Source organism: Kogia breviceps, chromosome 19 (assembly GCF_026419965.1).
Source record: "Kogia breviceps isolate mKogBre1 chromosome 19, mKogBre1 haplotype 1, whole genome shotgun sequence".
NCBI lineage: Eukaryota > Metazoa > Chordata > Mammalia > Artiodactyla > Physeteridae > Kogia > Kogia breviceps.
This window is the reverse complement of record NC_081328.1, coordinates 6934591-6959961: the sequence shown is the minus strand read 5'-3', so window position 1 is coordinate 6959961 and position 25371 is coordinate 6934591. Positions and strand designations below refer to the sequence as shown.

The 25371-nt window shown below is 43.4% G+C and overlaps 2 protein-coding genes across 3 annotated transcripts in view; one reads left to right on the top strand and one right to left on the bottom strand.

Moving 5' to 3' along the window:
* The window catches only part of STX8 (syntaxin 8), a 239081-nt gene that overhangs the window by 194319 nt on the left and 19391 nt on the right, over window positions 1-25371 (bottom strand). For both annotated transcript variants that reach the window (XR_010838285.1, XM_059047525.2), the window contains exon 4: window positions 22211-22321. Coding sequence is in view for 1 of the 2 variants with exons in the window: in XM_059047525.2 (XP_058903508.1) it covers window positions 22211-22321 (111 nt within the window). In the remaining variant the exon portion in view is untranslated. The remainder of the gene's footprint in view (window positions 1-22210; window positions 22322-25371) is intronic.
* LOC131746314 (thymosin beta-4-like) lies at window positions 19996-20931 on the top strand. The gene is made up of 2 exons (XM_059047539.2): window positions 19996-20119; window positions 20861-20931. Exons 1-2 carry the CDS (start codon window positions 19996-19998, stop codon window positions 20929-20931), a joined length of 195 nt encoding a protein of 64 aa, XP_058903522.2.

Here is a 25371-nt window from a genome sequence, read left to right as displayed (position 1 = left end):
AGCTCAGAACCTCATCGTCTCTCATGCAGAAGATGCTCACAGCCTCCAACCGGGCTCCTTGTTCCCAGTCACCCCGATTCAAACCACCTTACACTCTGCTGCCAGAATGATCTTTCTAGAAGAGATCTCCCCTATTTTAAAACTGTCACGACTCCCTAGAAGCTACAGGTCAAACTTAAGCTTTACAACATGGCCCCAGTGATCTCGGCAACGTCATCTCCCGACACCCCCTTCCACGCCCTACTCTTCCTTCGGCCTTAAGACTCTTACCACATCTCAGACAAAGGCACAAACTCTCACACTCTCCTGTGTTTGTGTGAGTCTGGAGGGCCCCCACCCCCAGCCCTTTGTCCGTCTGGCAAAATTCTATTCATCCCCTAAGGCTCAACTCAGATGTCACTTCTGCTGTTTTAGTCTTTCCTGATTCCCGTCCCCACCCCACCCCCTTCCCTTAAATCAATCACTCCTGGTACTCTCATGGCACTTCGTGCAAAACCTCCAACGTGGCATTTATCAAGCAGGATTGTAGTTAGTTATTTACTCGTCTGTCTCCCTTCCTAAATTATGAGCTCTGGAAGGAAAGAGGCCACATGACAGTCATGTTTATATCCCTAGGACCAGAAAGACAGTTCCTCTGAGTATGCTGGAGAAGCATTCAGTACGTGTTTATGAAACAGAACTAAGAAAACCACTGAGCTTTTTAAGCAAGAGACAAAACGAAAGGGTGTACTTAACATTTATCTTGAGATGTTTAAAAAAGGCAAAAGAAACCTAAACTGCTACCTGCCTTCAAGAGTTTAGCAGCAAAGACTGACATTGTTCAAGCCGATGGAGGGAAACTTAACTTGAACGGGAGTTCTGTCACTAAAACCACATTGCAGCTCAAGCCGGGCTTTTGGACGGGCGATGAAGGAGCGTTTCTCCTTTGAAAAGTCAGTTCAAGAAAGGAAATGCTAAATACGATGCTTCTGAGGTTAGGGTAGACTTCAAATGTTTCTAAAAATAAACCCATCATTTTTACCCATATTTTCAAATGGAACTTATCTAATAAATGGAACTTACCAAATAAATGCCACATTACTAAACAGGTTAGATACCTGTCTTAAAAAGATTTTACCAAAAAGTTTCATAGTCCCTCCTGACACTGTAACATATTTCATTTTTATCCCCCAAAGAAAGCGATACACATCATTAAATTATGACAACAGGAGGGGGTTGCAGTTAATCCATGTTTTTCTGCTGACAAATGTTGAAACTTGTTACAGTTCACAGGGAGGGTGTTCTTATCAACCGAATATAGAACTGAAAGAGCAGTGAATTCCAAGAAGCAGCCTTTCTTAGCATTTCCAAAAGATGTCAGAGTGACCATAAAATGTTTTGTCTGAAAAAACATCAGTGAGTATTCACAGGCCACAGAGAGGTTTGCAGTCAGGACTAGAGATGATATTTCCAGGGTGTGAGTTGAATGGAGTCTACAGAGCTTTGTAACTAGACTTGCCTGTAGGTGTGAAAATGCTACTGTGGTCTGAAAGGGTGATTCGCTTCTCAAAGCTTTCTCAGCTAGTTTCTTTCCATGAACATAAAGATGCACAGAGGCTCAAATTTCAATCAGAAATAGTTTCCTTTGACATACATTCTTTAAAGGCAAAAATCTGGCAACAATATCCAGGCCGGCTTACACTGAGGAGAGGCTGCAGTCGGGGAGGTAGACCAGAAAGCTAATGCAATTTAGGCAGAAGGGGATGGGGGCCTGGATGAGGGAAACGACGAGATGGACTGGCGGGGAAGGCACACACGATTCACCCGGCAATTCAAAGGAAAGCTCCCCTGGGCTTCCCTGGTGGCGCAGTGGTTGAGAGTCCGCCTGCCGATGCAGGGGACGCGGGTTCGTGCCCCGGTCCGGGAAGATCCCACATGCTGCGGAGCGGCTGGGCCCGTGAGCCATGGCCACTGCGCCTGCGCGTCCGGAGCCTGTGCTCCGCAACGGGAGAGGCCACAACAGTGAGAGGCCCGCGTACCACAAAAAAAAAAAAAAAAAAAAAAAAAAAGGAAAGCTCCCCAAGGGCTGGTGAGTACAATGGAGACAGAGGATGAAGATTTCCAAACTGGGCGACTTGGAGAATTGACACAACTTAGGGAGATGTTTCATTTCCTTTCGGGATTTTCTCAAATTTCGACATAACTCCCGTAACGACCCCAAAGTAAAACTGCTGTCAAGATCGTAAGCTATGGGTTTGTGGCTACCTGTAGCCCTGTTTACTAGACAGCTAACTTCTTTAAGTCTAGTACTCTGTCCAGTTCTGTTTTTGTAACCCATCTACCTATTCATTCAACCATCCTACCTACACACACTTGCTGAGTCCCTTCTATGTGCCAGCACAGATCTAGGGGCTTGGAAGAGAACGAGAGAGACAAGTACCTGACCTCAGGGAGCTGATACTCCAGGGACAACAAATGCCTAACACTGTGCCTTGTGCAAAGTACTCAATTTTTTTTTTCTGCTGTTAACTAATTGAATAATTATTCAATTTGTTTAGACTAATTAGTATTAGTCCAGAACAGTAAGACCTCAAGCAAGGAAAATCTTACTTACATGTCATCCAAGGCAAGTCTCACAACAATATCTTTAAAATCTACCACAAGCAAATAATTAAAACTTAAACATTAAAACTTAACAAAACTGTTCACAGAAGAACGCAAATGCGGGGGGGGGGGGGAGGGGGGGAGGCCATCAGAACTCATTGCTTTGGCCTCTGACCTGAATTTGAGAAACCTCTGTGTGTGCTATTCTCAAGCCATCCAGGCAATCTAAAATCAAGCAAATAAAACCAAAGGGGCCAATTCTTTACTTTTACCTCAATGTCACTGTCATGGTACCTGAAAAGTCGAAGGAGGACAGGAACGGGTGATTTTAAAAAAAAACAGAATTCTTAGGTTTTGTCTATTTTTAAAATTGAAGTATAGTTGATGTACAATGTGCTAATCTCTGCCGTACAGCAAAGTGACTCAGTTATACACACGTAGACTTTTTATGTTTCCATTATCGTTTCACAGGATACTATAGTTTCCTGTGCTATATGTTACCACCTTGGTGTTTAAAAACCTAAGAATTCTAAGTGAAAGACAAATTAGCCGCTCTGCCAGATGTCTGGTGACTGAGCGCCACCTGCTGGCTGGCGATTAAAGTTCAAGTACCAAATAAATGTTAAGCTATCCAATAATTACCATCTTACTACAAGCAGCTCCTTACGTTATTACACAGTGGAGTCCTGAAAACACATTTCGAAAAAGAGTGAAAGTCAACAACACGCTTACATAGTACAAGGGAATTTCTGTTGTGCCTTTTCGACACTCGTTTCAATAACAAATGTTCTACATCTTCTTTCACTTTGTTCTGCATGACCAAACACACTTAAATGATAAAGCCAGTGAGAACCCAATGGGGCCGACAATTTGCATTTAGGCATTAGGCGCGCCCAGTGATTTCCATCTTTGCCTCAACCTGTTTTCCCCTTTATATTCGTTTCCATTCTCACTCATTTAAAGATACAAGGCACTAAAATATTCAATTAACTGTGCAAATTAACACTGTTCTCTGGACAAAGATGCAAGTCCAGTAAAATGAAATTATTGGCTGGCAGGGAGAAGAATTAAACACTACAGTGCTCTACGGTGTTAACAATTCTATGCTCGTAGAATTTTATATTTGTCAGCTGGTGTACAAAAATCCAAATTTGGCATTGAAACTGTTGAAGGGTGTGAACAAATAATGTATATGCTCAAGGTGCACAAAAGCCAAGCGCCGCCGATACAGTCATCATTTCCACCTCAATGACCTTGTTCCTTATCAATTAATCTAGTTCATATCCAAAAACTCAAATGCATAATAACCATGGCATCCTCTCCCTCTGGAGCCAAGGCCCAGAAATCTGTAGTCTCCCTCAGGTGATGTTTAAGCAACCAGCCAGGCACCGATACACAGGTGGGCATGGAAATTACAGGTCTGGAGAGTATGGTTAAAGAACGAGGGAAACCATAAGAGGTACAAACCCTACTCACTCTACAAGGGCGATCTCAAGTCTCGTTCTATCCAGTGCTTCTCAACTTCCTCCACCTCACACGGCTCTCTGTCTTTTCCAATCTCTTAGACCATTTATGGCCCGGGCCACATCATTTAACACTTACTTATAAGCCATCACGGACTGTTCTCCAACTGTGTTGAGCAGGATAGAAAAATGTGCCACCTCTGAACTCTCCTCTGCTAAGATCAGTGACAGCAAGCGTTCTGGAATGTTTATAGACCCCCTCACAAAAGCATAAATACACACCTTCACAAATATTTATCTCACCCGAACTTCACAACATTTTGAGGAGTCATGATTATTTTCACTTTACAGAAAACGAAATGGAGTCAAGATTCAGACCCAGGTTTTCTAACTGTAAACCCTTTGCTCCATCCACTGAATTACGTGTGCAAAGTCAGCAATCCTTGGCTGGATTCTACAAAGTGCAGTGAACAGGAGGGCAAAGTACTCAAAGCCAGTGAGAAGGAACCGATGATGAGGGTCCCTGCAAGGGACCAAAACTCAGAGAAAGGGAGGCCCGAGAAACAAAACCCATAGCCAAGGTCAAGGAGATGAGTTCTAAGTCTTCTTCTGCCATTAACCCGCCCTGGGCACAATGACAGTTTCCTCATCTGTAAACCAAAAAAGTAATCCCTTCTCTGCTTACCTTGAAGATTATTATGATGGCTCAAGTGCTTGGCAAATACAGAAGAGGGGGAAGAAGAAACAGCTTTTTAAAAAAATTTACTTTTATTTTTTGCTGCATTAGGTCTTCGTTGCTGTACGCAGGCTTTTTCTCTAGTTGCGGCGAGCGGGGGCTGGCTCTTGGTTGTGGTGCGCGGGCTTCTCATCGCGGTGGCTTCTCTGGTTGTGGAACACAGGCTTCAGTAGTTGTGGCTGGCGGGCTCCAGAGCGCAGGCTCAGTAGTTGTGGCACACAGGCTTAGTTGCTCCGCAGCATGTGGGATCTTCCGGACTAGGGCTCAAACCTGTGTCCCCTGCATTGGCAGGCGGATTCTTAACCACTGTGCCACCAGGGAAGTCCCTCTTTTCTTAATAGACAAGAAAATCCTTTTTTCTCCCCAGTTTCTTTACAATTTTCACTTATAAGAAGCACAAGTTGCAAAGTATTAATATAGGCTTTATAAAAATAAATCAACATAACTTACAATACAGTGTGTATAGTTAACTCCTTTCTTCTTCTTATTCACTGCCTGGAACTTGATTCTCTTTTCAATTCCCAAGTGAGTTTTATCATTTAAAAGTAATGCATGAGGGCTTCCCTTGTGGTGCAGTTGTTAAGAATCTGCCCGCCAGTGCAGGGGACACGGGTTCCAGCCCTGGTCCGGGAAGATCCCACATGCCGCGGAGCAACTAAGCCCGCGAGCCACAACTACTGAGCCTGTGCGCAGCTACTACTGAAACCCGCACACCTAGAGCCCATGCTCTGCAACAAGAGAAGCCACCACCCACCGCAACTAGAGAAAGCAGCCCCGGCCCGCCGCACTAGAGAAAGCCCACACCCAGCAAATGAAGACCCAACGCAGCCAAAAAACATGATAAAAGTAACCATACAGAAGTAGGAAATCTTTTTATTTTCCCCATCAAAAGTCACAACTGTACCAGTAGTTAAGCACTACAATTCTAAACAAGATACCGTTTCTCACCCATCAGATCAGCATAATGCAACCAGTTCTGTAACACCCGCCGCCACCTACGGTGTCGGGAAATGGGCTCCCCCATATACCGTCAAAGGAAACAAAGCACTGTAACTTTTAAGAAACAGACACGGCAGAACCTGTTACATTTTGAACACCGATACCTTTTGTCCCAATAACCCCACTTGGGGGAATCTGTCCTATATTGGTAGAAGCCACATTCTTCAGGGATATTTACCGCATCATTGTTTGTAATGGCAAAAAAACTAAACCACCCAATACTCATTCATCAACTGGGGAGTGGCTGGAAAAGTGACTGCCTATTTCTATTGTGAAATAATGCAGCTATTGAAGAGAATTTTGTTAAATCTATTTTTGTTAGAGGAATGCCCAAATTTAAACGAAAAACAGTAAATTACAGAGGAATATGTAAAATTCTTTTTTTCACAAAATAGTAAAGGAAAAAACATATTCATGTAACCACACTTGTAAATATTTGTACAAGCACAGATAAATGTGGGGAGGTTAACACAGGTTATGTCAGGAGAATGACACTGGAGGAAAGAAAGGGGGAGAGGGTATTAACTTTGGGTAATACCTCATTGTGGACTGACTTGTTATAATGAGTATCATGTGGATAAGTTGTTTTAAATCCAATTAAAGATGAGTCATTTCGGGCTTCCCTGGGGGCGCGGTGGTTGAGAGTCCGCCTGCCGATGCAGGGGACGCGGGTCCGTGACCCGGTCCGAGAGGATCCCACGTGCCGCGGAGCGGCTGGGCCCGTGAGCTGTGGCCGCTGTGCCTGCGCGTCCGGAGCCTGTGCTCCGCAACGGGAGAGGCCACGGCAGAGAGAGGCCCGCGTACCGAAAAAAAAAAAAAAAAAAAAAAAAAAAAAAAGAATGGGAAGCAGAGACTAAAACCAAGCAATGCCAAAACCAAACATCTTTTTCCAGGGGGAAAGAGCAAAGGAAGAGAAAGATGTGACAGGAAAAGGCAAGGAAGGAAGATGAAAGAGGGGGAAAGAAACAAGAATAAGCAGCTTGCGGATGGATGGGGCAAAAGTCTACAGAGAGGCCCTGAGGAGGAAGTTTAAACCTGACAGATGGGTTTGCGGTGACACAGAGGAAGGGGGAAAAGATGAAAGAGCACTGAAAGGTAAGCGATTCCTCCTCCAAAGTTGGACGGTCCAAGCAATCAACGCTTCTCTCCTCACTCTCAAGGGAGGAGAGCCTGAACTTTTAAAAATATAGAAACTGGAAAGATCTGAGTATGTCTCCCCTTCTATTGACTTACATCTCCATCTTGTGGCCTGTTCAAGACATAGCTGTGTGTGTGCATACGTAATACACACAGACACATGTATGGATACATATGCATCTCAGCGTATATATGCATGTATATTTGTACATAAGTATACATGCCTATATACATACATACACATGTAACATACACTAAGGATATATGTAAGTATAATTATATATTGTAAGTATACATGTATAAGTATACATACATATTATATACAAGTGTGTATACATGTGCATTTACGGATTTTTAAATTCAAGTAGAACATATAGACAAAGAAACCAAAGCGTACAGCTCAAAGAATTCACAAAGTGAACACCCCCAGTTAATCACTACCCAGGATAAGAAACGGAGCATAAGCTGAACCCCAGGACCTCCCACGCCTGCTTCTGGTCACTACTTCCCCCAAAGGGAACCACTTTCATTATTGATAACACCATATACAAGGCCTGCCTTTATAGGAATGGGATCCATAGAGTTCGCAAGCTTCTGCCTGGCTCATTTCACTCAGTGTTGTTTGTGAGACACATCCAATGTGGGGTGTGTGGCTGTAGACCGTTTCCTCTCCTTAGGATCATTGTATAAACACGCCATCATGTACTTACCCACTACACTGTTGGTGTGCAGTGGTTGTTTCCAGGCAGGACTATTTAGAAGGATGCTATAAACACGCACATGTCCTTAGTACAGTTTTCAGAGTTTTCCAGAGTGGTTGTAAAATGATGGTCCCTCCAGCAGGACATGAGAACTCCAGTGGCTCCACATCTTAGCAACTCCCGAGACATCTGTAATTTTAATTTTAGCCAATCTGGCAGGCGTAACAGTATGACAGCATGGTTTTAGTTTGCAATTTCCTGATGACTGGAGAGGCTGAATACCTTTTCATGTGTTCAGCCACTGGACATCCTCTTTTGTCAAGTACAACGTCAAGTCGTCTGCCGATTTTTTTCCCTAAGGAGTTGTCTTTTTCTTGATTTATGGGGGCTCTTTATATATTCCGGATATGACTTATGTGTCAGATATATTCACTGCAAAGCTAGATTCCCATTCTATGGCTTGGCTTTCACTCTGTGGTATCTTTTGATACACAGAATTTCTTATTTTAATGAAATCCAACTTACCATGCGTTTCCTTCACGTTCAGTCTTTGTGTCCTGCTTAAGAAATCTTTGCCTATTCCCAAAGCCATAAACATATCTTTCTACGTTTTCTTAAAGTTTCATTTTACCTTTCACATTTAGGTCTACAATTTTTCTGGAATTGATTTTCATGGAGGGTTGACTGCAGAGGCTAAGATTTGTGGGGTTTTTTTTTTTCCCCAGGTGGACATTCAGCTGACCTAATACTATTTATTGAAAAGATCTTTTCTCCACTGCACTGCACTGTCACCTCTGTCATAAATCAAGTGACGACATGTGTATAGAGGGCTGTTTCTGGACTCTATTTTGATCCACTGGTTTATGGGCCTGTCCTTGTGCCAACACCACACTGCAGCTTTACGGTTAAGTCTTGATAAATGATCACGTGAGTGTTCAAAACGTTTGTTCTTCAAAATTGCCTTGGCTCTTCAAAATTACCATATATACCTTAGAATCGGCTTAAGTGACAAAAAAAAAAAAAAAAAAAAAACAGCACCTGGCTGGGGAATCTAAATGGGTTTGCTCTGAATCTATAGATCAATTTTAAGAGAACTAACAATCTTTACAGTATTGAGTCTTCCCAATCTGTGAACATGGTTACCCCTCCATTAGGTTTTCCTTCCTTTCTCTAAATGCTTTATAGTTTTGAGTATAGAGGTTTCATACTTCTTTCATTTGACTTATTCCTACATATCTCCTGTTTTTAAAATACTATTATAAATAGCATCTTTTACCTTTGATTTCATTTGGTATGTCTTTGTCGTCCAGCTTCCAAGACCTTCCTAGGAGAGGATCTGCCAGGCTGCTGCTGCGAGCTCATGGACAGACGATGCTTTATCACATCCACACAGTGAAAAGCGGCCACCTTCATTGACTTGAGCAACAATGTGGGATTGCAACGACTGATATTTACCTAGGTCTCAACATCTCTGGGTTCACTCCCTTGATCAGTCGACCAGATGGGTAATCCTTCTTTACCATTACTATCTATTTGGAAGTCAGGCTGCTAACAGAGCTTCCTTTCCTAGCCCACGGAGGAAAAAAAAAAAAAAATCTGGGCTAAATGACCTTCAAGTGATAATCAGTCTCATTAGTACACACATAACTGAAACACTTCAAAAGAGCTTCTCTGTCAAGTTTGAGACAATTTCAAGATACTTAAGAGTATTATTTAAACATTCTACTTCATAAGCCCCAAGATATACTGCTAGACAAAAAAGATAACACAGTAAAGAGGACATTTTACTCTATAATTCACATTAAAAACTGAAAGGGTGAGAGAGTGATTGGAGATGTATGTGTATCCTTATACATGTGTAATACCTTTCTAGAAGGATACACAAAAAACTTAGAAGTTGCTGCCTCCAGGGAGGAAAAGGGAAATTGCATGCCAGAAGTGGGAGGGCACTCCAGTTTTCATCGATAACCTTTTTGTACAGTTGGGTGTTTACAATGTGATAAACATCTTTAAAAGTAAATTTATGTTTTAAATTTTTCCAAAAGTATTCTATTCGTTCCCATTAACCACTGGAATATCCCAAAGCGTCAACATTCTGTCCTGACACTGTCAACCAAACTGCCTCTTCCAGAAAAGAAGTCAAAAAAAATACTTGGTCATATGACATATCCAGTTTTTCTCCAAGAAAACATGGTCACCGTACACTTTGCATGGCTAGTATCAGACCAGTAGTTAATACAGAAAAAAAGTGCTAAGGCAACATATATTCCAGATGTTTCAGGTCGATCAATGTTGCAAACACTCCCTCTTGTCCCTAAGTATCAGTCCCTGCATCAAATTAACCTATTTAACTTATGTTTCTCCAGAACATGGAGACAAAGTCAGAAGCTATTACCTCCCAAATGGAATTAAACAATAATTAACATAAAATGCACAAGATCATGTCTACAGAAGAAGCCAGTTCTATGAAACTGTACAAATGTGTTGCTATCGAAACTGGGTTCTACTTTGAAAGCACTTCTCCTAAACCTCTTCAGGAATACAGGTAAGAGTAAGTAGCCCAGCTTCTTTAAACAGTGAACTAGAGATTTAAAGCAATTATCCAAGTTCCACTTGAACCTAAATAACCCAGAAGGCCAGTGAGCTACCACTTCTCTGGGATTTCAAGAACTTACGGAGGTCACAGTAGTGAAGAACCTGGAGTCTCTGGTGTCAGAAGAAACTTCAAGATGAAGAGAGTCACTGTTGCTAAGGGAACACAGAGGAGGGTTGGTACACCAGTCCTACCCAACATCTGTCCTTTCTCCCTTGTTATCAGAATTCGATTTTGTTCAAGGCTCCACTGCTCAGGGAACATACGCCTGTCCTCAGTTTCAGTTCAGGGATGTCTCTATCCTGAATAAACCAAGCCAATCACGGCAACTCCATTCCACCATGCTTCTTGGTATAACACAGCGTGTGATACAATCCTAGACTATTTCTATTTTGAGCCAAAGTCTAATGTGAAGCTTCCAGGAGGCGTTTTTTCCCCCTCTTAGAAAATAACTGGAAAACACAAGAGAATCAACAGAAAAACTACTGAAAACAATCAGAATTAGACTATTTACATATAATAGCATCCAGATATCCAGTTTTCATATAAACATCAAAAAGCATGACAAAATAAACAACTGAATTTAAAACTACCATCATCAAAAACTCCAGAAATAATAAATGCTGGAGAGGGTGTGGAGAAAAGGGAACCCTCTTGCACTGCTGGTGGGAATGTAAATTGATACAGCCACTATGGAGAACAGTATGGAGGTTCCTTAAAAAACTACAAATAGGGGCTTCCCTGGTGGCGCAGTGGTTGAGAATCCGCCTGCCGATGCAGGAGACACGGGTTCGTGCCCTGGTCCGGGAAGATCCCACGTGCCGCGGAGCGGCTGGGCCCATGAGCCATGGCCACTGAGCCTGTGCTTCCGGAGCCTGTGCTCCGCAATGGGAGAGGCCACAACAGTGTGAGGCCCGCATACCACAAAAAAAAAAAAACTACAAATAGAACTACCATACGACCCCGCAATCCCACTACTAGGCATATACCCTGAGAAAACCATAATTCAAAAAGAGTCATGTACCAAAATGTTTATTGCAGCTCTATTTACGATAGCCAGGACATGGAAGCAACTTAAGTGTCCATCAACAGATGAATGGATAAAGAAGATGTGGCACATATATACAATGGAATATTACTCAGCCATAAAAAGAAATGAAACTGAGTTATTTGTAGTGAGGTGGATGGACCTGGAGTCTGTCATACAGAGTGAAGTCAGTCAGGAGAAAAACAAATACCGTATGCTAACGCATATATATGGAATCTAAAAAAAAAATGTCATGAAGAGATTAGTGGTAGGACGGGAATAAAACACAGACCTACTAGAGAATGGACTTGAGGATATGGGGAGGGGGAAGGGTGGACTGTGATGAAGTGAGAGAGTGGCAGGGACATATATACACTACCAAACGTAAATTAGATAGCTAGTGGGAAGCTGCCGCATAGCACAGGGAGTTCACCTCTGTGCTTTGTGACCACCTAGAGGGGTGGGATAGGGAGGGTGGGAGACGCAAGAGGAAGGAGATCTGGGGACATATATATATATATATATATGTATAACTGATTCACTTTGTTGTAAAGCAGAAACTAACACACCATTGTAAAGCAATTATACTCCAATAAAGATGTTAAAAGAAAAAGAAAAACTACCACCAAAACTATAAAATACCTCAAAATAAATTAAACCAGAAATGTGTATTTGAAGAAAACATTCTGAAAGGCCTGAAAGATGGCTTAAACAAACAAAAACCATATTCTTGGGTAGGAAAATTCAACATTATAAAGGATTTCAGGATTTCATGTAACCCCAATTTTTAAAAAACCAAGTTATTTCTCTTTTTTTGGAATTAGATTAGCTGATTTTGAGTTATTTTTTAAATTAAAATTGTTTAAAAAAAGTAGTACAATGACAAGACTAGCCCTATCATGTACTAAAACTTGTAATAAAGCCACAAAATTAATGTTATCAGCACAGAGATCAATGAAATGCCTTACAAAGTCCAGAAATAGATCCAAACATATGGGAACGTATTATACGATAAATCTCATCATCTCAAAATTTGTGAAAAGATGGATAACTCAGTAAAAAAATGTCAAGAAAAGAGTCAAATGGGAAAAAAGTGCAATTCACACTCTTCAAATTCTAAATGGATCAAATATTTAAGAGTAAAAAAAATTAACAAAAATTTATCAGAACTATCTTCATATACTAGATTGGAATAGGATACAAAATTTAATAACACTCTTTGGAGAAGACTGTATGGAAACAGGCACTCACATAAGTTGCTAGCACAAGTCTAAATTGGTTCTATGAAAATTATAAATGCATATATCCTTTAGCCCAGCCATCCTTCTTCTAAGATCTAGAGATGCACCTTCACACATATGAGATCCCTTATGTATAAGGTTATTCACCACTATATTTTTGTGATAGAAAAAACAACTATGTAATATATATACACAAATGTAATAAAGTGTAAACGATACACATATCCACAGGAGACTAAATTACAGTAGTGCATACAATGAAATATAAGGCTATAAAAACTAATGACAGAGGATTCAATTACAACATCAACCCTCATATTAAAAAAAAAAAAAAAAAACCCAAAACTAATGACAAAACCTCATGTTCTGGTTTGGGAAGATCTCCAGGATATTTAGATGACAAAAGAATGCTGTAGAATAATTTGTGTAGTATGCTACCGTTTGTGTAAAAGATGGAGGGAAATAAGAAAATATTCCTATTTGCTGCCATATATTCAAGAGAACCTTGGAAATATATACCAAAAATTATTAACCTGGTATTTGCTGAGGAGGGGGGCACACAGAATGCAGGGAGGCTTTTCACTGAACACTGTTAAGTGCTTTTAAAATGTCTCAGCCACGCGAATACATCACTTATGCAAGACATACCCTCCTTCCTCTCCTACTGAGGTTTGGTGTGTGTCTGGGAACTTTCTACAGGTATTCCCGACGAAGAGGAGTCGGTCTGAAGGCAAAGGCAAAACAGAGACGTGGCCAGAACCTGGATCATCACCGACTGTAGAATTAACCATCCCTCTCAATTCTCTAACTTGGAATTTATTATACGGAGGTATTTTTCCTTATGTAAGTGGTTTTGCGTAGGATTATTTGTTCCCTGCAGCTGAGGGCATCGTGACTAACACTAGTGCGTGAGCTAAACCAGGCACCCCCTTGGTGAGGGCAAGAACAATAAACACCGTCTTTTCCAGGCCTTTTAGGTGCTTTCCTTGGTCCTTCTCCTCCTCTGACTGCTGCAGACACAACCTCCCTTTCTAGTCTGCACTGTATATACCCATTGGCACTGAATTTCTGTCCTGTGTTTATGTTTCCCCTGCCTGGCTGAACTCTTTCAGAATGAGCATTATAAAAGGTGAACAAACCCCACCAGGGTCGCCTCTCAGCCCACCTCATGGGCCTCTATTAACTTCTGATTCTAATCTCCGCTAATTAAGAAAGTAGGCAGACTATGTACCAAAGTTACTTATCTTTCCATCAAACCACCCCATATAATCAGTGAGGCAGAGACAAAAAGCCAGGGGTTGCCCCAAGTCCCATTTCATGCTCCCCTTTGCGAGCGCAGGCAAAGACTACACTTCCCAGCCTCCCCCGCAGGCAGGTTGGAGCCATGTGATTGGTTACGGCCAACGGGCTGCTACGTATGCAACTTCCAGGCGACGGCATGAGAGGGGGTGAGACCTCCACACCGTCACTCTTCTCCTCTCGCAGGGAGCATGGAGGTCTCCTGTCAACACAGCCCAGCCACATGGTGGGAAACCCTGAATCACCCTTTGAAGGGAGCTGTCCCAGAGAACCACCAGACTTTATATGAGGCAGGCAAAAAAATGCTTTCATCTGCTATTCCCGAGGGGCCCGGGTTTGTTTACAGAGCCCAGCCTAGCACATCCCGACTCAGTCTACTTTTCAATCAACAGCAGTCTGCTGAGCGCCTGCTATATACCAAACTCCCACTAGGTATTTATAAGAGATACTGGAAAAACAAAAGATTTTCATTCAGTGAGCAAATAGTTATTAACCATTGCGTTAGGTTTTGGTACCCCGTCCTCAAGGTATTTAAAATTTAGATGGAGAAACAAAATATACACTTGCAAAAAAAAAAACAAAACCAAGTATTAAAACCACATGGCTTCCCTAGCTAAATTAGCTCCCCACTAATATTCCCTCAAAGCATAATATTTTTCTGAACTGATTTTACTTATTTGTATGAATCTTTAATTCATGTCTTTCTTGCTGAACTGTAAAGAGCTCCAATGCAAAAACTAGATTTTTTGTTTTTGTTTAGGGTTTTTTGCCACCACTCATAACAGGCACTCAAAAGAAAAGCTTCCATTTACATTTTTTTAATTCCTTAACTAATGTTCATCAAACTATCAGAGAAATTTAATATTCTTGACTGCACTTAACACCACCTTAGTTCAACTATCCTTGGGGTCACTGAAAGAGAGAGAGAGAACCACATCTTTACTGATTTCAGCATATCCTTTACATGCCAGATGACCCAGAAAGTTAGTGTATTTCTGGGGCAAAAGTAAAAAGGATAAATAATTACGGCGTATCCGTTGTCTCACGGCTAATGATGCAGGGGTATATTCCTCAGATTTCCTACTTCTGGAAGAGTCGGTTCGTCATGTGTTCATAACTTCAAGCAACATAAAGTATAAATGAATAATTTTTTACGAAATCTCAGTACTATCGGATGGAAATCATCCTTCCTACAAATCAAGCTTTAAATTGAAAGAAAACATTCAATGATCTAAAATGGTAGAGGGGCAATACTTTTAATGGAATAGTCAATGTCAATTTTTCTTTTGCCTCCCTTGGCTGCCAATACAGTGAAGTGAAATATAAACTGGAAGTATATGTATATTTTTTTTCTGGCAGCTCCAAGGAAAAGTAAATATCTGAAATTAAATATAAAGCTCACACTCCAAGAAAATGTGAACATTTCATTATCTTCTATTCTTTTGATGTTAGCAGTTGGTCTGCTCGTTAATATAGCATTCCTGACACATTACCATCTCAACCTCTAAATAACTTCCTATTTCCTATCACCCTCAGTATACTTGGTGGTGTGAAGATTAAAGCTTTACCCAATTAGCCACCCACTACAGCCGAGTTAATCACATAATCGCCGAGATGGTCACAGGGCACTGGAGTATGCAATGATTTTTTTTTCTCTCTTTACAAAGATTTAACTAATTGTGAGAATTGGCAATGCTCTCAAATATAAAGGGCAGCAGGGATTTCAATCAGAAGCTGTGTCACTGCTTTATAAATTAGGGCTTATCTTCTTCCAAGAGACATTGTTACACAGAGACTTCTTTAACAAGTTTCCAAATGCCCTCAATTAGTCAACCATTGCTTACTGAGACCAAGTCTCACATCAAGGCTTACTGCTTTAGAATACGATCAGTAATCCGTAAGGTAAAACTCAGATTCCATCACATGACAGCTACGCATTCAATTATGGGATTTCTACACTCGTGTCTGTTTAAAGGAAATGCTAATCTAAACTGAAGTTTGACAATACTCTCCTCTCCTTAACAAGTCCACATATGACGAGGAAAGAGGAAAGTTTTGGGGGGCAGGGGGTGGCAGGACTCCTGAGAATGAGGGATGGGGAAGAGAGAGAAAGCAAAGACGGGATGAAAGAAGAGGAGGAGGACACAGAGGAAACCAGAGAAGAGTGAAGAGCTCAGGAGGACAGAGAGGGTCAACAGTTTTCAGGGAGTCCTGGTTGGGTCAACTGATCCTGCGGTGTTGCCGCCAGGTATTACCAGGCTTCGAACTACTGATTAGCAGATCACCCCCAGTTCAACAGTACGTGTGGTGATGGTCTAGCATGAATGACAAGATGTGCCAGAGAGAGCAGGTCTATAACACTTAAGTTCTGATAAGGCTTCCTGACCAATGTGTTTCTGTAGGTTGTGACCTAAAAGCAAGACATGAGCCACCCCCCCACCCCCTGCCTCCCCCAGGGACAAGGCAACCCACGATGACATCAAGAATGACAGAAGCCATCAAAAATATTGGAGGAATCCAGAGAGCAGGAAAGCAAACAAAAACGATGGAGGAGCCCAGAACTAGGAATCTGCAGAACTGAAGAAATCTTTGCGAGTCACTGGAGACCATCAGAGCAACCGATGGGCAGGGAAGGGAATGAGGTTTCCCCAGGGACAGAGCTGAAAGGTCCCCGACAAGGTCTCAGAAATGACCGGGCAGCCCAACAGTCAGGAGGTGGGAGGGCGAGGTCGAACTGGGAACCCAAATCCAATTCATGTCTACAACTGACTTCAGGGCCTCAGAAGGCTAGATCCAAGCAAGAGTTAATTGGGTATATGGGAGGTTGGGGAAGGAAGGGGAGGCCTCAAAGGTGGGGATTCGGGGTTAAAAAAGCAAAAACAACACTGACGTGGGCAGGTGGCTGCAATCAAAGACTGGAAACCCTGACCTCAAATCTAAGACAGTCTACTTCTGGCAATTTCCCCGACTTTAACCTGTGTCCGTGCACACACTCATCCATACACGTACTACCTGCCTCTATCAAGTCTGCACTGCTGCCATCCCCCCTGATGAGCTGGGGTTGGGCGGTGCTATCTGGGTGTTCATTTCACAGCCCTCCAGTGGATTTCCCAGGGCTTCCTCTACGTAAGAATTTGAGAAAGGTCTTACCTTGTATGCATTTCCTTACTGATCAGATTCTCCTAGAATGTCTGTAGGACTTACACTTTTTTGGACAGTTATGGGCTGAACTGTGTCCATCCCTCCCACCCCCCCCCCAACCCCCAGCAGAACTCATTCGTTGAGGTCTTAACCCCCAGTAATCCAGAATGGAATGATATTTGGAGATAAGTTCTTTAAAGAGGCAGTTAAAGTGAGGTCACGAGGGTGGGCCCTAATCCAGTAAGAAAAGGAAATTTGGACAGACACGGACACACACGCGGATATGACAGAAGACAGAGGGAAAACGGCCATCTACAAGCTGATGAGACTGGCCTGGAACAGATCCTGCTGTCATGGCCCTCAGAAGGAACCAACTCTGAAGGTGACACCTCAACCTTGGACTTCCAGCCACCAGAACTGTAAGAAAACACACTTCTGTTGTTTGAGCCACCCGGTCTGTGGTACTTCATTACAGTGGCCCCAGCAAACGAATACAGACAGTTATACACAGACATGGGTCCAGTGGGTCTAAAGCAATCCTAGCCCGACAAGGATCCACCAATAATTCACCTTCCAGGCCACCTGCCATTCTCTCTCCTCTGTCTACCTCAGTGACTTACGGACTTTCTTTACACTGGGCAATATCTAATTGCCGCACTGGTCTCTCATTCTCGGGCACATTCCATGGTGCCTGGAAAGGACCATCACAGTCTGTTCTATCATTTTACCTCATCGAGCCAATCCTCAGAAGCCATGTCTCCTCTACGGGGCTCCCAGACTTTTAAACTCTTCTAGAGGCTTATGTTGAATTACTCTAGATTTCTGTGTCTGAACATATATGGTTCCGTCAAAGTTTCATCTTGAGCGCGTAGAAATCAGCCTGGCCAGTTACCTTCATTATTTCAAACCCTCAGGAATTAGTTACCCCTCAGGCTGGCCTTTCAGTCCCCGGCCAGCCCAACCATTCACCAAGAAGCAACACCTGCAGGCCCACCAGGTGGCTCAGCCTTAAACAGGAGCAGGGGGCATCCTGGTGATAGGACTTCAGAGGCCTCGGTGGGCCTCCATCCAAAACACCCCTGCTACTGACCTGCTAAATTCCCTAAAATCTTCCTACCGCTTCATTTACTTTGGGCTCAAGGAGGCTTCGGCTAAAATACGTCCAGGAAGGTAAGTCGCTGCCAGCATGGATTCCATTACTAGAATGGATGTGCGGCTGTTTACCATCAAGACCACAGCCAGCAAGCAGGGCACTGAGGAAAGGGACACACAAGGAGCCGTGGGAGGTGAGAATGGGAGGGAGGAGAACCAGGTGCAGAACATGAATCGAGACTGGTCAGGGAGGCCGGGTCCCCCTCAAGCACTCAGGGCTGGGACAGGAGGGACACGGGGTCTCGATGTTATTCAGCTCGGTCCCCGCCTGAATAACATCTTGTAGTTGTAAAGGCTTTTAGGGTTTACAAAGCCCTTCACATTCCAATCACCTCACCTGGTCCAAACAATGAAAAAGAGGCACAACACACACCCCCATTTTCAAGTCAATGATTCTGAAACCCAGATGACTGACTAGGAAGCAACAGAGCCCAGTCTCTCTAATTCCTGGTCCAGCTCTTCTTTTGGTGCAACGGTTAAGAGTTCCCATCTGGGGCTTTCCTGGTGGCGCGGTGGTTCAGAGTCCGCCTGCCGATGCAGGGGACGCGGGTTCGTGCCCCGGTCCGGGAAGATCCCACGTGCCGCGGAGCGGCTGGGCCCGTGAGCCATGGCCGCTGAGCCTGCGCTCCGCAACGGGAGAGGCCATGACAGTGAGAGGCCCGCGTACCGCAAGAGTTCCCATCTGAAGACACACAGAGCTAAGAGGAAATCCAAACTCTGAGACTGATTAGTCTTAGAATCATGTGCAAGTTACCCGACCCCTCCAAGCCTCAGCTTCTCTCCTGTAAAGCGGGATGTTGTAAAGATCTGCGCGCAGGCGCGTATAGCTCCGCATGGTGCCCGGCGCACAGAAAACACGCAGATGTGAGCCGTTAGCGCTAATCTCTCGGACCCAGTGAGAGGAAGCTGTGGTTCTCACCCTGCCACCCACCCCCGAGGAGCTCCCCCCCGCCCCATGTTACCGCTACCCAGGCCGCCCGCCAGACTACTTGTTCAGACTCTGCAACTATATGGTCTGGACGCTTGTTTTTTTGTGTTTTGTTTGTTTGTTTGTTTTTTAAGCCTCGTGGGCGATTCTGATGCCGAGTGCCACAATTAAGAACAAGTGATACTCATCAATATTTCAAGCTGGAAGGGGCATTCAAACCACCTGAGGATCTTGTTCACACGCAGATTTGCTCAGTAGGGCGGGGTGGGGTCCGAGGCTACGTTTCTAAACGCAAACCCGGGTGACGCTGAACACGTCGTGTCTTAAACAGCAACGAAGCAGATTATCACAGGGGACGAGAGGGGTGACCAAAGAGAGATGGGGGTGACAAGCAGGAGTAAATTCCGACATACAGAAATCTAGAGAAGTCTTTCTGGCTTATACACGAGTTAACTTGAATTTTACTCTACCTAAAACAGCCTGTTCGTGGCCTATCAAACACACGTTGTACGCCTGTTTTAATTACTGAAGAAAAGGGCGCACTCACCAGAAGTCAAGACCGTCCATGTCGAAAATAAAGATTAAAGGCCCCTCTTCCTGGGACGCCAACGTTAATCCTCCTTTGATGAGATTCCCTTCCCAGGTGCCAAGTCCATCCTGTACCTGCTGTACGTATACATCCTGGTCTATTTTCTTTGAAACCTTGAAGAAATGTATCCTGACTTGTTTCATGTACTTTGTTCTGACAAGATATAAAACTGTGCTGGAAACCCTGCTTCTCAGAGAGATCTGGGAAGCAGGCTTCCGGGCTAGTCCTCAGTTTGGCTCAAATAAGACTCTCTTCTCTTCTTACTATTATTTTTCGTCACCCCAAGTGAGCGGGGGGCCGAAAATCAACCATACCCGCCAGGAAGACCCAAGGCCCAGACTCGGCGGCGACCACCGCGCACGCCAGACCGCGCTCGCTAGTAACTCGCTCCTCTTCCTCGGCAGCCATGGCTGACAAACCCGATAAGGCCAAGGTTGAGAAATTCGCTAAGTCGAAACTGAAGAAAACAGAAACGAAAGAGAAAAATCCACCGCCTTCAAAAGAAACGACTGAACAGGAGAAGCAAGCAGGCGAGCCCTAATGAGGGGTGCGCCGCCAACAGGCACTGTACATTCCACAAGCATCGCCTTATTTTACTTCTTTTAGCTGTTTAAACTTTGTAAGACGCAAAGAGGTCGGATCAAGCTTAAATGACTGTGCTGCCCCTTTTCACATCAAAGAATGGAAAACTACGGACAATGAAGGCTGCGCCTGCCTCTCCCATCCACCTGTCTGGCTGGCAGCGAAGGAAAAGAACCTGCACGCTGCTGAAGGAGAAGGCTGGGTGGGGCAACAGTGAAATCTCGAATAAAGAGGAAGCTGGTCCAAGGTGTCCCGCGGGCTGTAATAATGCAGTTTAATCAGAGTGCCATTTTTTGCTGCTGTTCAAATGACTTTAATTATTGGAATGCCCAGTTTTTTAATACGCAGGTTTTAAAACCTGGGGGGGGAACGACCTAAGGCCCAAGCTGGCCCCTCAACATCATTAAACGACCATGAAGAGAAGCAGAGCCTGGCACACAGGAGGCTCTCAGCCAGCGGTCACCGTCACTAGGCGGCAGAACGGCCACCTCCACGACAGAGGAGGACGTGCGTGTCTTGGCCTCCAACCATCACCTCTACTTGGCCCCTCCTCCCCTGGGAGAGTTGCTTCTCCCGCCCCACGATACCTTTACTACACTTCTGGACTTTGACGTGAAGACCCGCCCTGACAGAGGGTCCTACTCTCTCCCCTCCTCGGATCCCCTTGCTCACCGGTTCTTTCTCACCAGCCCTGAATCACCACCTTCCCCCACTTCACTCCTGCATCCGCCCCAGCGGCGTCCGGCACCGCGACGGATGAGCCAGCTCACCGGAGGCTTCCGCGTCCGCCTACAAACCCTGCCCACGACACAGCTCCTCGGTCCCCGACTCCTGGCTTTTACTTCTCCAAATGAACAGCTCCAAGGGTACATCCAGCTTCCCAAATTTCATCATTTCTTTCTACAAACCTTGGGTCCCACGCTCCTGAGAAGGCTAAGACCGACAGGCAGCCGCTCCATCCTCTTCGGCTCGCTCTTGGGCGGTGGTTTTTCCAAGCCTGGCTGCAGATCAGAATCACCTGGGGCCCCTCTATGACCACGCCCCCCACGCCCCCGGATTTAATTGTCTGAGGCTGAGCCTCGTTAAAAAAAAACAACAACAACACCGCCCCTAGGAAGCAGTGCGACTCCTAGCCACGAACAAGCTGCCGCCCCACAATGAAGGCATCATCGTCCCTCGTGGGGAAGGCGGGGAGAGGCAGGTTTTATCCTCATCTCATCTGTGATGGTTCCCACAATGACGTTAAGAGAGTTCTAGAAGCAGGGGGGAGGGCCGGTTCTAAAGATGTCACAATTTATACTTCATTAACCTCAGCTGGGAAGGCCGGACCGCTTCTCTGGGTTCTTGCAGCAGAGCCCGGAACAGAGCAGCTGACAATTCTGTAGAGTGTGAATTACTCTCCAGCAAAGAACAGAGAGAAGAATCCAACAGCGCCACGCCTCTAATTCCACGAGCCGTGGACTACAGCCTTTAGTCAATTAAAAAAAATCATTTTCAAGGACTTCCCTGGCGGGCAAGTGGTTAGGACTTCGCCTTCCAAAGCAGGGGGTGCTGGTTCCTTCCATCCCTAGTCGGGGAGCTAAGATCCCACATGCCCCGTGGCCAAAAAACCAAAACATAAAACAGAAGCAGTACTGTAACAAGTTCAATAAAGACTTTAAAAATGGTCCACATCAAAAAAAATCTTTAAAAAATCATTTTCCAACACAGATAAGAACATGACTTCCAGAGTTTAAAAGACAACTAACATAGCAGAAAGCTCAACCTAAAGAATGGGAAGACATTTTCTGACTTTGTTTTATACCTAAATAGCCTTCCTCCAAGATGGGATTCAGCTGAACATATTTGGCTTACTAAATCTAGAAATTTAATGAAAACTACACTGCATAGAAAATGAGTCAAACACTATAAATGAACAGACTATATTTTACTAAAGAAATTTTTTTTAAAAAAAGAAATTAAGCCATTCAGGAAACAGCTGTAATCTCTGCAAATAAATTTCACCCACCACATAATCCGTGTAAAGGAAAACATCATACCTGATGAGATCTGGTTCTGCACCCTCGTTCTTAAAGGATGTCAGAAGTAGTCTCTCTCGAGTTACAAGATCATCCAAAAGGTTTTGTCTTCGGTCTCCTTCGAGCTGTGTTCTGCAGGTATCTCGTTAAGGTCCAAGAGCACGTGAATTACCTCATTTGACCTATTACGTTATTAAGTGAGCTCTCCAAGTCAGAAAGGACTGTTACAGACTCTGATCAATCCTACCCAGAAGAGGCCTGAACCAACCTTCTCCTCCTGCTCTAACCTCAGACTTCACTGATCCTTCAAGTAAAGGACCTGGACAGAACCATTGCAGAGGGACTTACAAACGCTGACACAGATCCGCCACACGTGATCCTTCACTGAGAAATACAGTTGGTAAACACGATTTTCCTCCCAGTGGCCACCCCTGAAATGTCCTTCCTCTCAACAGGGCAGCGTGACTCAGGGAGTCATCAGGCTTTGAGTTTTAGGTCACAGTGGTCAAGGGTTTTTCCTAGACACTAATACCCTAAGATATTCTGCTAAAAAAGGAAAAAGGGAAAGAAAAGTTTACTATGTTGCCCCCTTTCTTCCATGTTAATGAACACCTATTAACACACCTGGAATATATTTTGTAAAGGGCTACTTTATGCAACAGATTTGCTCTAACAAGCTGTTACCATCGGCTTATTAAATACATTGCATGAGCTTTAATTCTAAACACAATTACAAAGAAATAATCATATTTTAATGTGTTAATCTACTAAGCATGCTCGACTAGGAGTCCAAAGGCCTGCTAGTCCTATTTTGATCATTACCGATGATCCTGAACCAATTACTTCACCTTTTTGAATTTGTTTCTTTACATGGCACCCAGATAATCTCTCACACATCTTCCGGCACAATCCATGGCCACAGTTTTCCTGGTTCCAGTAAAAGAGTGAGACTACTACTTTGGATTTCTGGATTTATAGATACTTGTCCTTTCAAGAGGGGTTATTAAACCCTGCATTTAGGCCCCAGAAGTCTGAGAACTTGGCAGAATCAAGTAAGTTTCCCTGGGTGGGAAAACCGCGGCCCAGTGAATCTACTTTTGTTTTTAATTTTGAATAGAAAAAGCTGGCCAGCTAGCAAAAAAAGCAAATAAACCCGTCAAAAATGTTCCCCAGGGGCTTCCCTGGTGGCGCAGTGGTTGAGGGTCCGCCTGCCGATTCAGGGGACACGGGTTCGTGCCCTGGTCCGGGAAGGTCCCACGTGCCGCGGAGCGGCTGGGCCCGTGAGCCGCGGCCGCTGCGCCTGCGCGTCCGGAGCCTGTGCTCCGCAACGGGAGAGGCCCGCGTACCACAAAAAAAAAAAAAAAGAAAAGAAAAGAAAAGTTCCCCAGTAACAGATATTAGTTAGAAAAATCATAAATCCCCCCCAAACCAATGTACCTGTAACGAAGGAGTGTTAGTGACTTTGAATACTTAAAAAATAATGATACATTCTCCCAACATTCCAGAATGCCACGCTTTCCTGAGAACCGTGAAGTAGCAACTGTGACTAAGAAACAGTGAGCTTAAGTCCTTCCTCTGTACTAATAAAAGGGCCAAATATTAGCCTTCTGATCAATGCAACTCCAAGAATAAATAACAATGTGTTTCAAATCAGTGGCAAATTGTCAATAAAGCAGAAGGCTCTTCTATCTAAAAAAATGCTCCTGGGGGTGGGGAGAGACAGAACCTATGTCATGAGTTATACAGGACAAAACTGCATTTTAATCATGGAAAACTATTAACTATATCACAATGCTGATTAGCCTTGTCTTCTGTTCTACGCTCAACCTACTCTGGCAATCTGTGGTTTTGTTGGGATTTTAGTTATCCAACATCCAAGCAAGCATAAGCTGAACGATAATCCAATATTACAATTAAGCACAGATCTGACTGGCTCAGGGGTTTAAACATAAAAAGTAAAATTACATATCATTAGAAGACGACTTTGGAGAGCTTTCTAATACTCTTAGAGTAAGAAAGATCTTTCTAGTCAAGAATGAAAACCCAGAGGCCATGAAGGAAACACAAAATGTGGCTCTATAAAAATTTTAAATATCTGCAAAATAAAATTACAAGTGACAAATAGTGGCAAATTTTAAAACAGCAAAGGCTATAACAGAGCATAGAAAAAAGAAACAACAATAATGCTAATCAAATGAAAAAAAATGCAGTTTCACATTAGTAAAAGAAATGCAAATTGAACCATGCTATCACTTTCACCCACCAGGTAAGAAACTATGACAGGGCAGTTCTGGAAAGGGGCAAGGAACCAAGCACTCTCAGACATCCTTGGTGGGAATGGAAATGGGTTCAACCAGTTGCCACATTGCCTTCTATATACATAACAAAATTTAAAAGGCACATTCTTTCAACAGGAATTTCTCCTACAGACATATTCACATGTCTGTACAAAGATGTAGGAACAAAGATGTTCACTGCAGCATTATTTATAATAGCCAAATATTGGAAACATTCTAAGGTCCATCAATAAGGAACTAGCTAGCACACCTCTACAACGGTGTGTTTTGCAGCCCCCCAAAAAAGAGAGAGAGAGAAGAGGAAAGCTCTTTATGTATCGATGATAATGATAATTAACATTTCTGAGCACTTACTAAGTGCTACATAAGTTATCTGGTATGGAATAATCTCCAAAATAGTGTTAAACAAAAACAGCAGCAAAGAGCTAAACAGTGAATAGTATGCTCCCACTGCATACATTAAAAAAAAAAAATCAGAGACATATATGTTTGTATATACACTTAAAATTTATGGAAGGATACACAAAGAGTTGCCTCTAAGGAAAGGGAACTGGGGATTCAGGGTGTAAGGGAGACTTACTTTCCATCCAATATTGTTTTGGACTGTTTGACTCTATCAGATGATAATTAACAAAAAAATTCAGAACCAAACGTATAATATGATCCCTCTGTAGTCAAAAGCATTTTATATTTACACGTGTATATATTTGTTCATGCCTAGAAAAGTCTGTGATGGCAGGTACCAACCACTAACACATTAACTATGAAAGAATGAGCTAGAATAGGAGGGGGATGGGGAAGAGAGAGAGGAGTCATTGGTTAAAAATAAGAACTATACAGGTAGAAAGTACTTTTAAAATAAAAACAATAAAGGCAAGTTTTCAA

Excerpts from the sequence above, each read along its gene's own strand:
- LOC131746314 (XM_059047539.2), top strand. The coding sequence starts at position 19,996 with ATGGCTGACAAACCCGATAAGGCCAAGGTTGAGAAATTCGCTAAGTCG. Across the intron at positions 20,120-20,860 it reads TGAACAGGAGAAGCAAGCAG|CCCTGAATCACCACCTTCCC; the intron begins GCGAGCCCTAAT and ends CTTTCTCACCAG.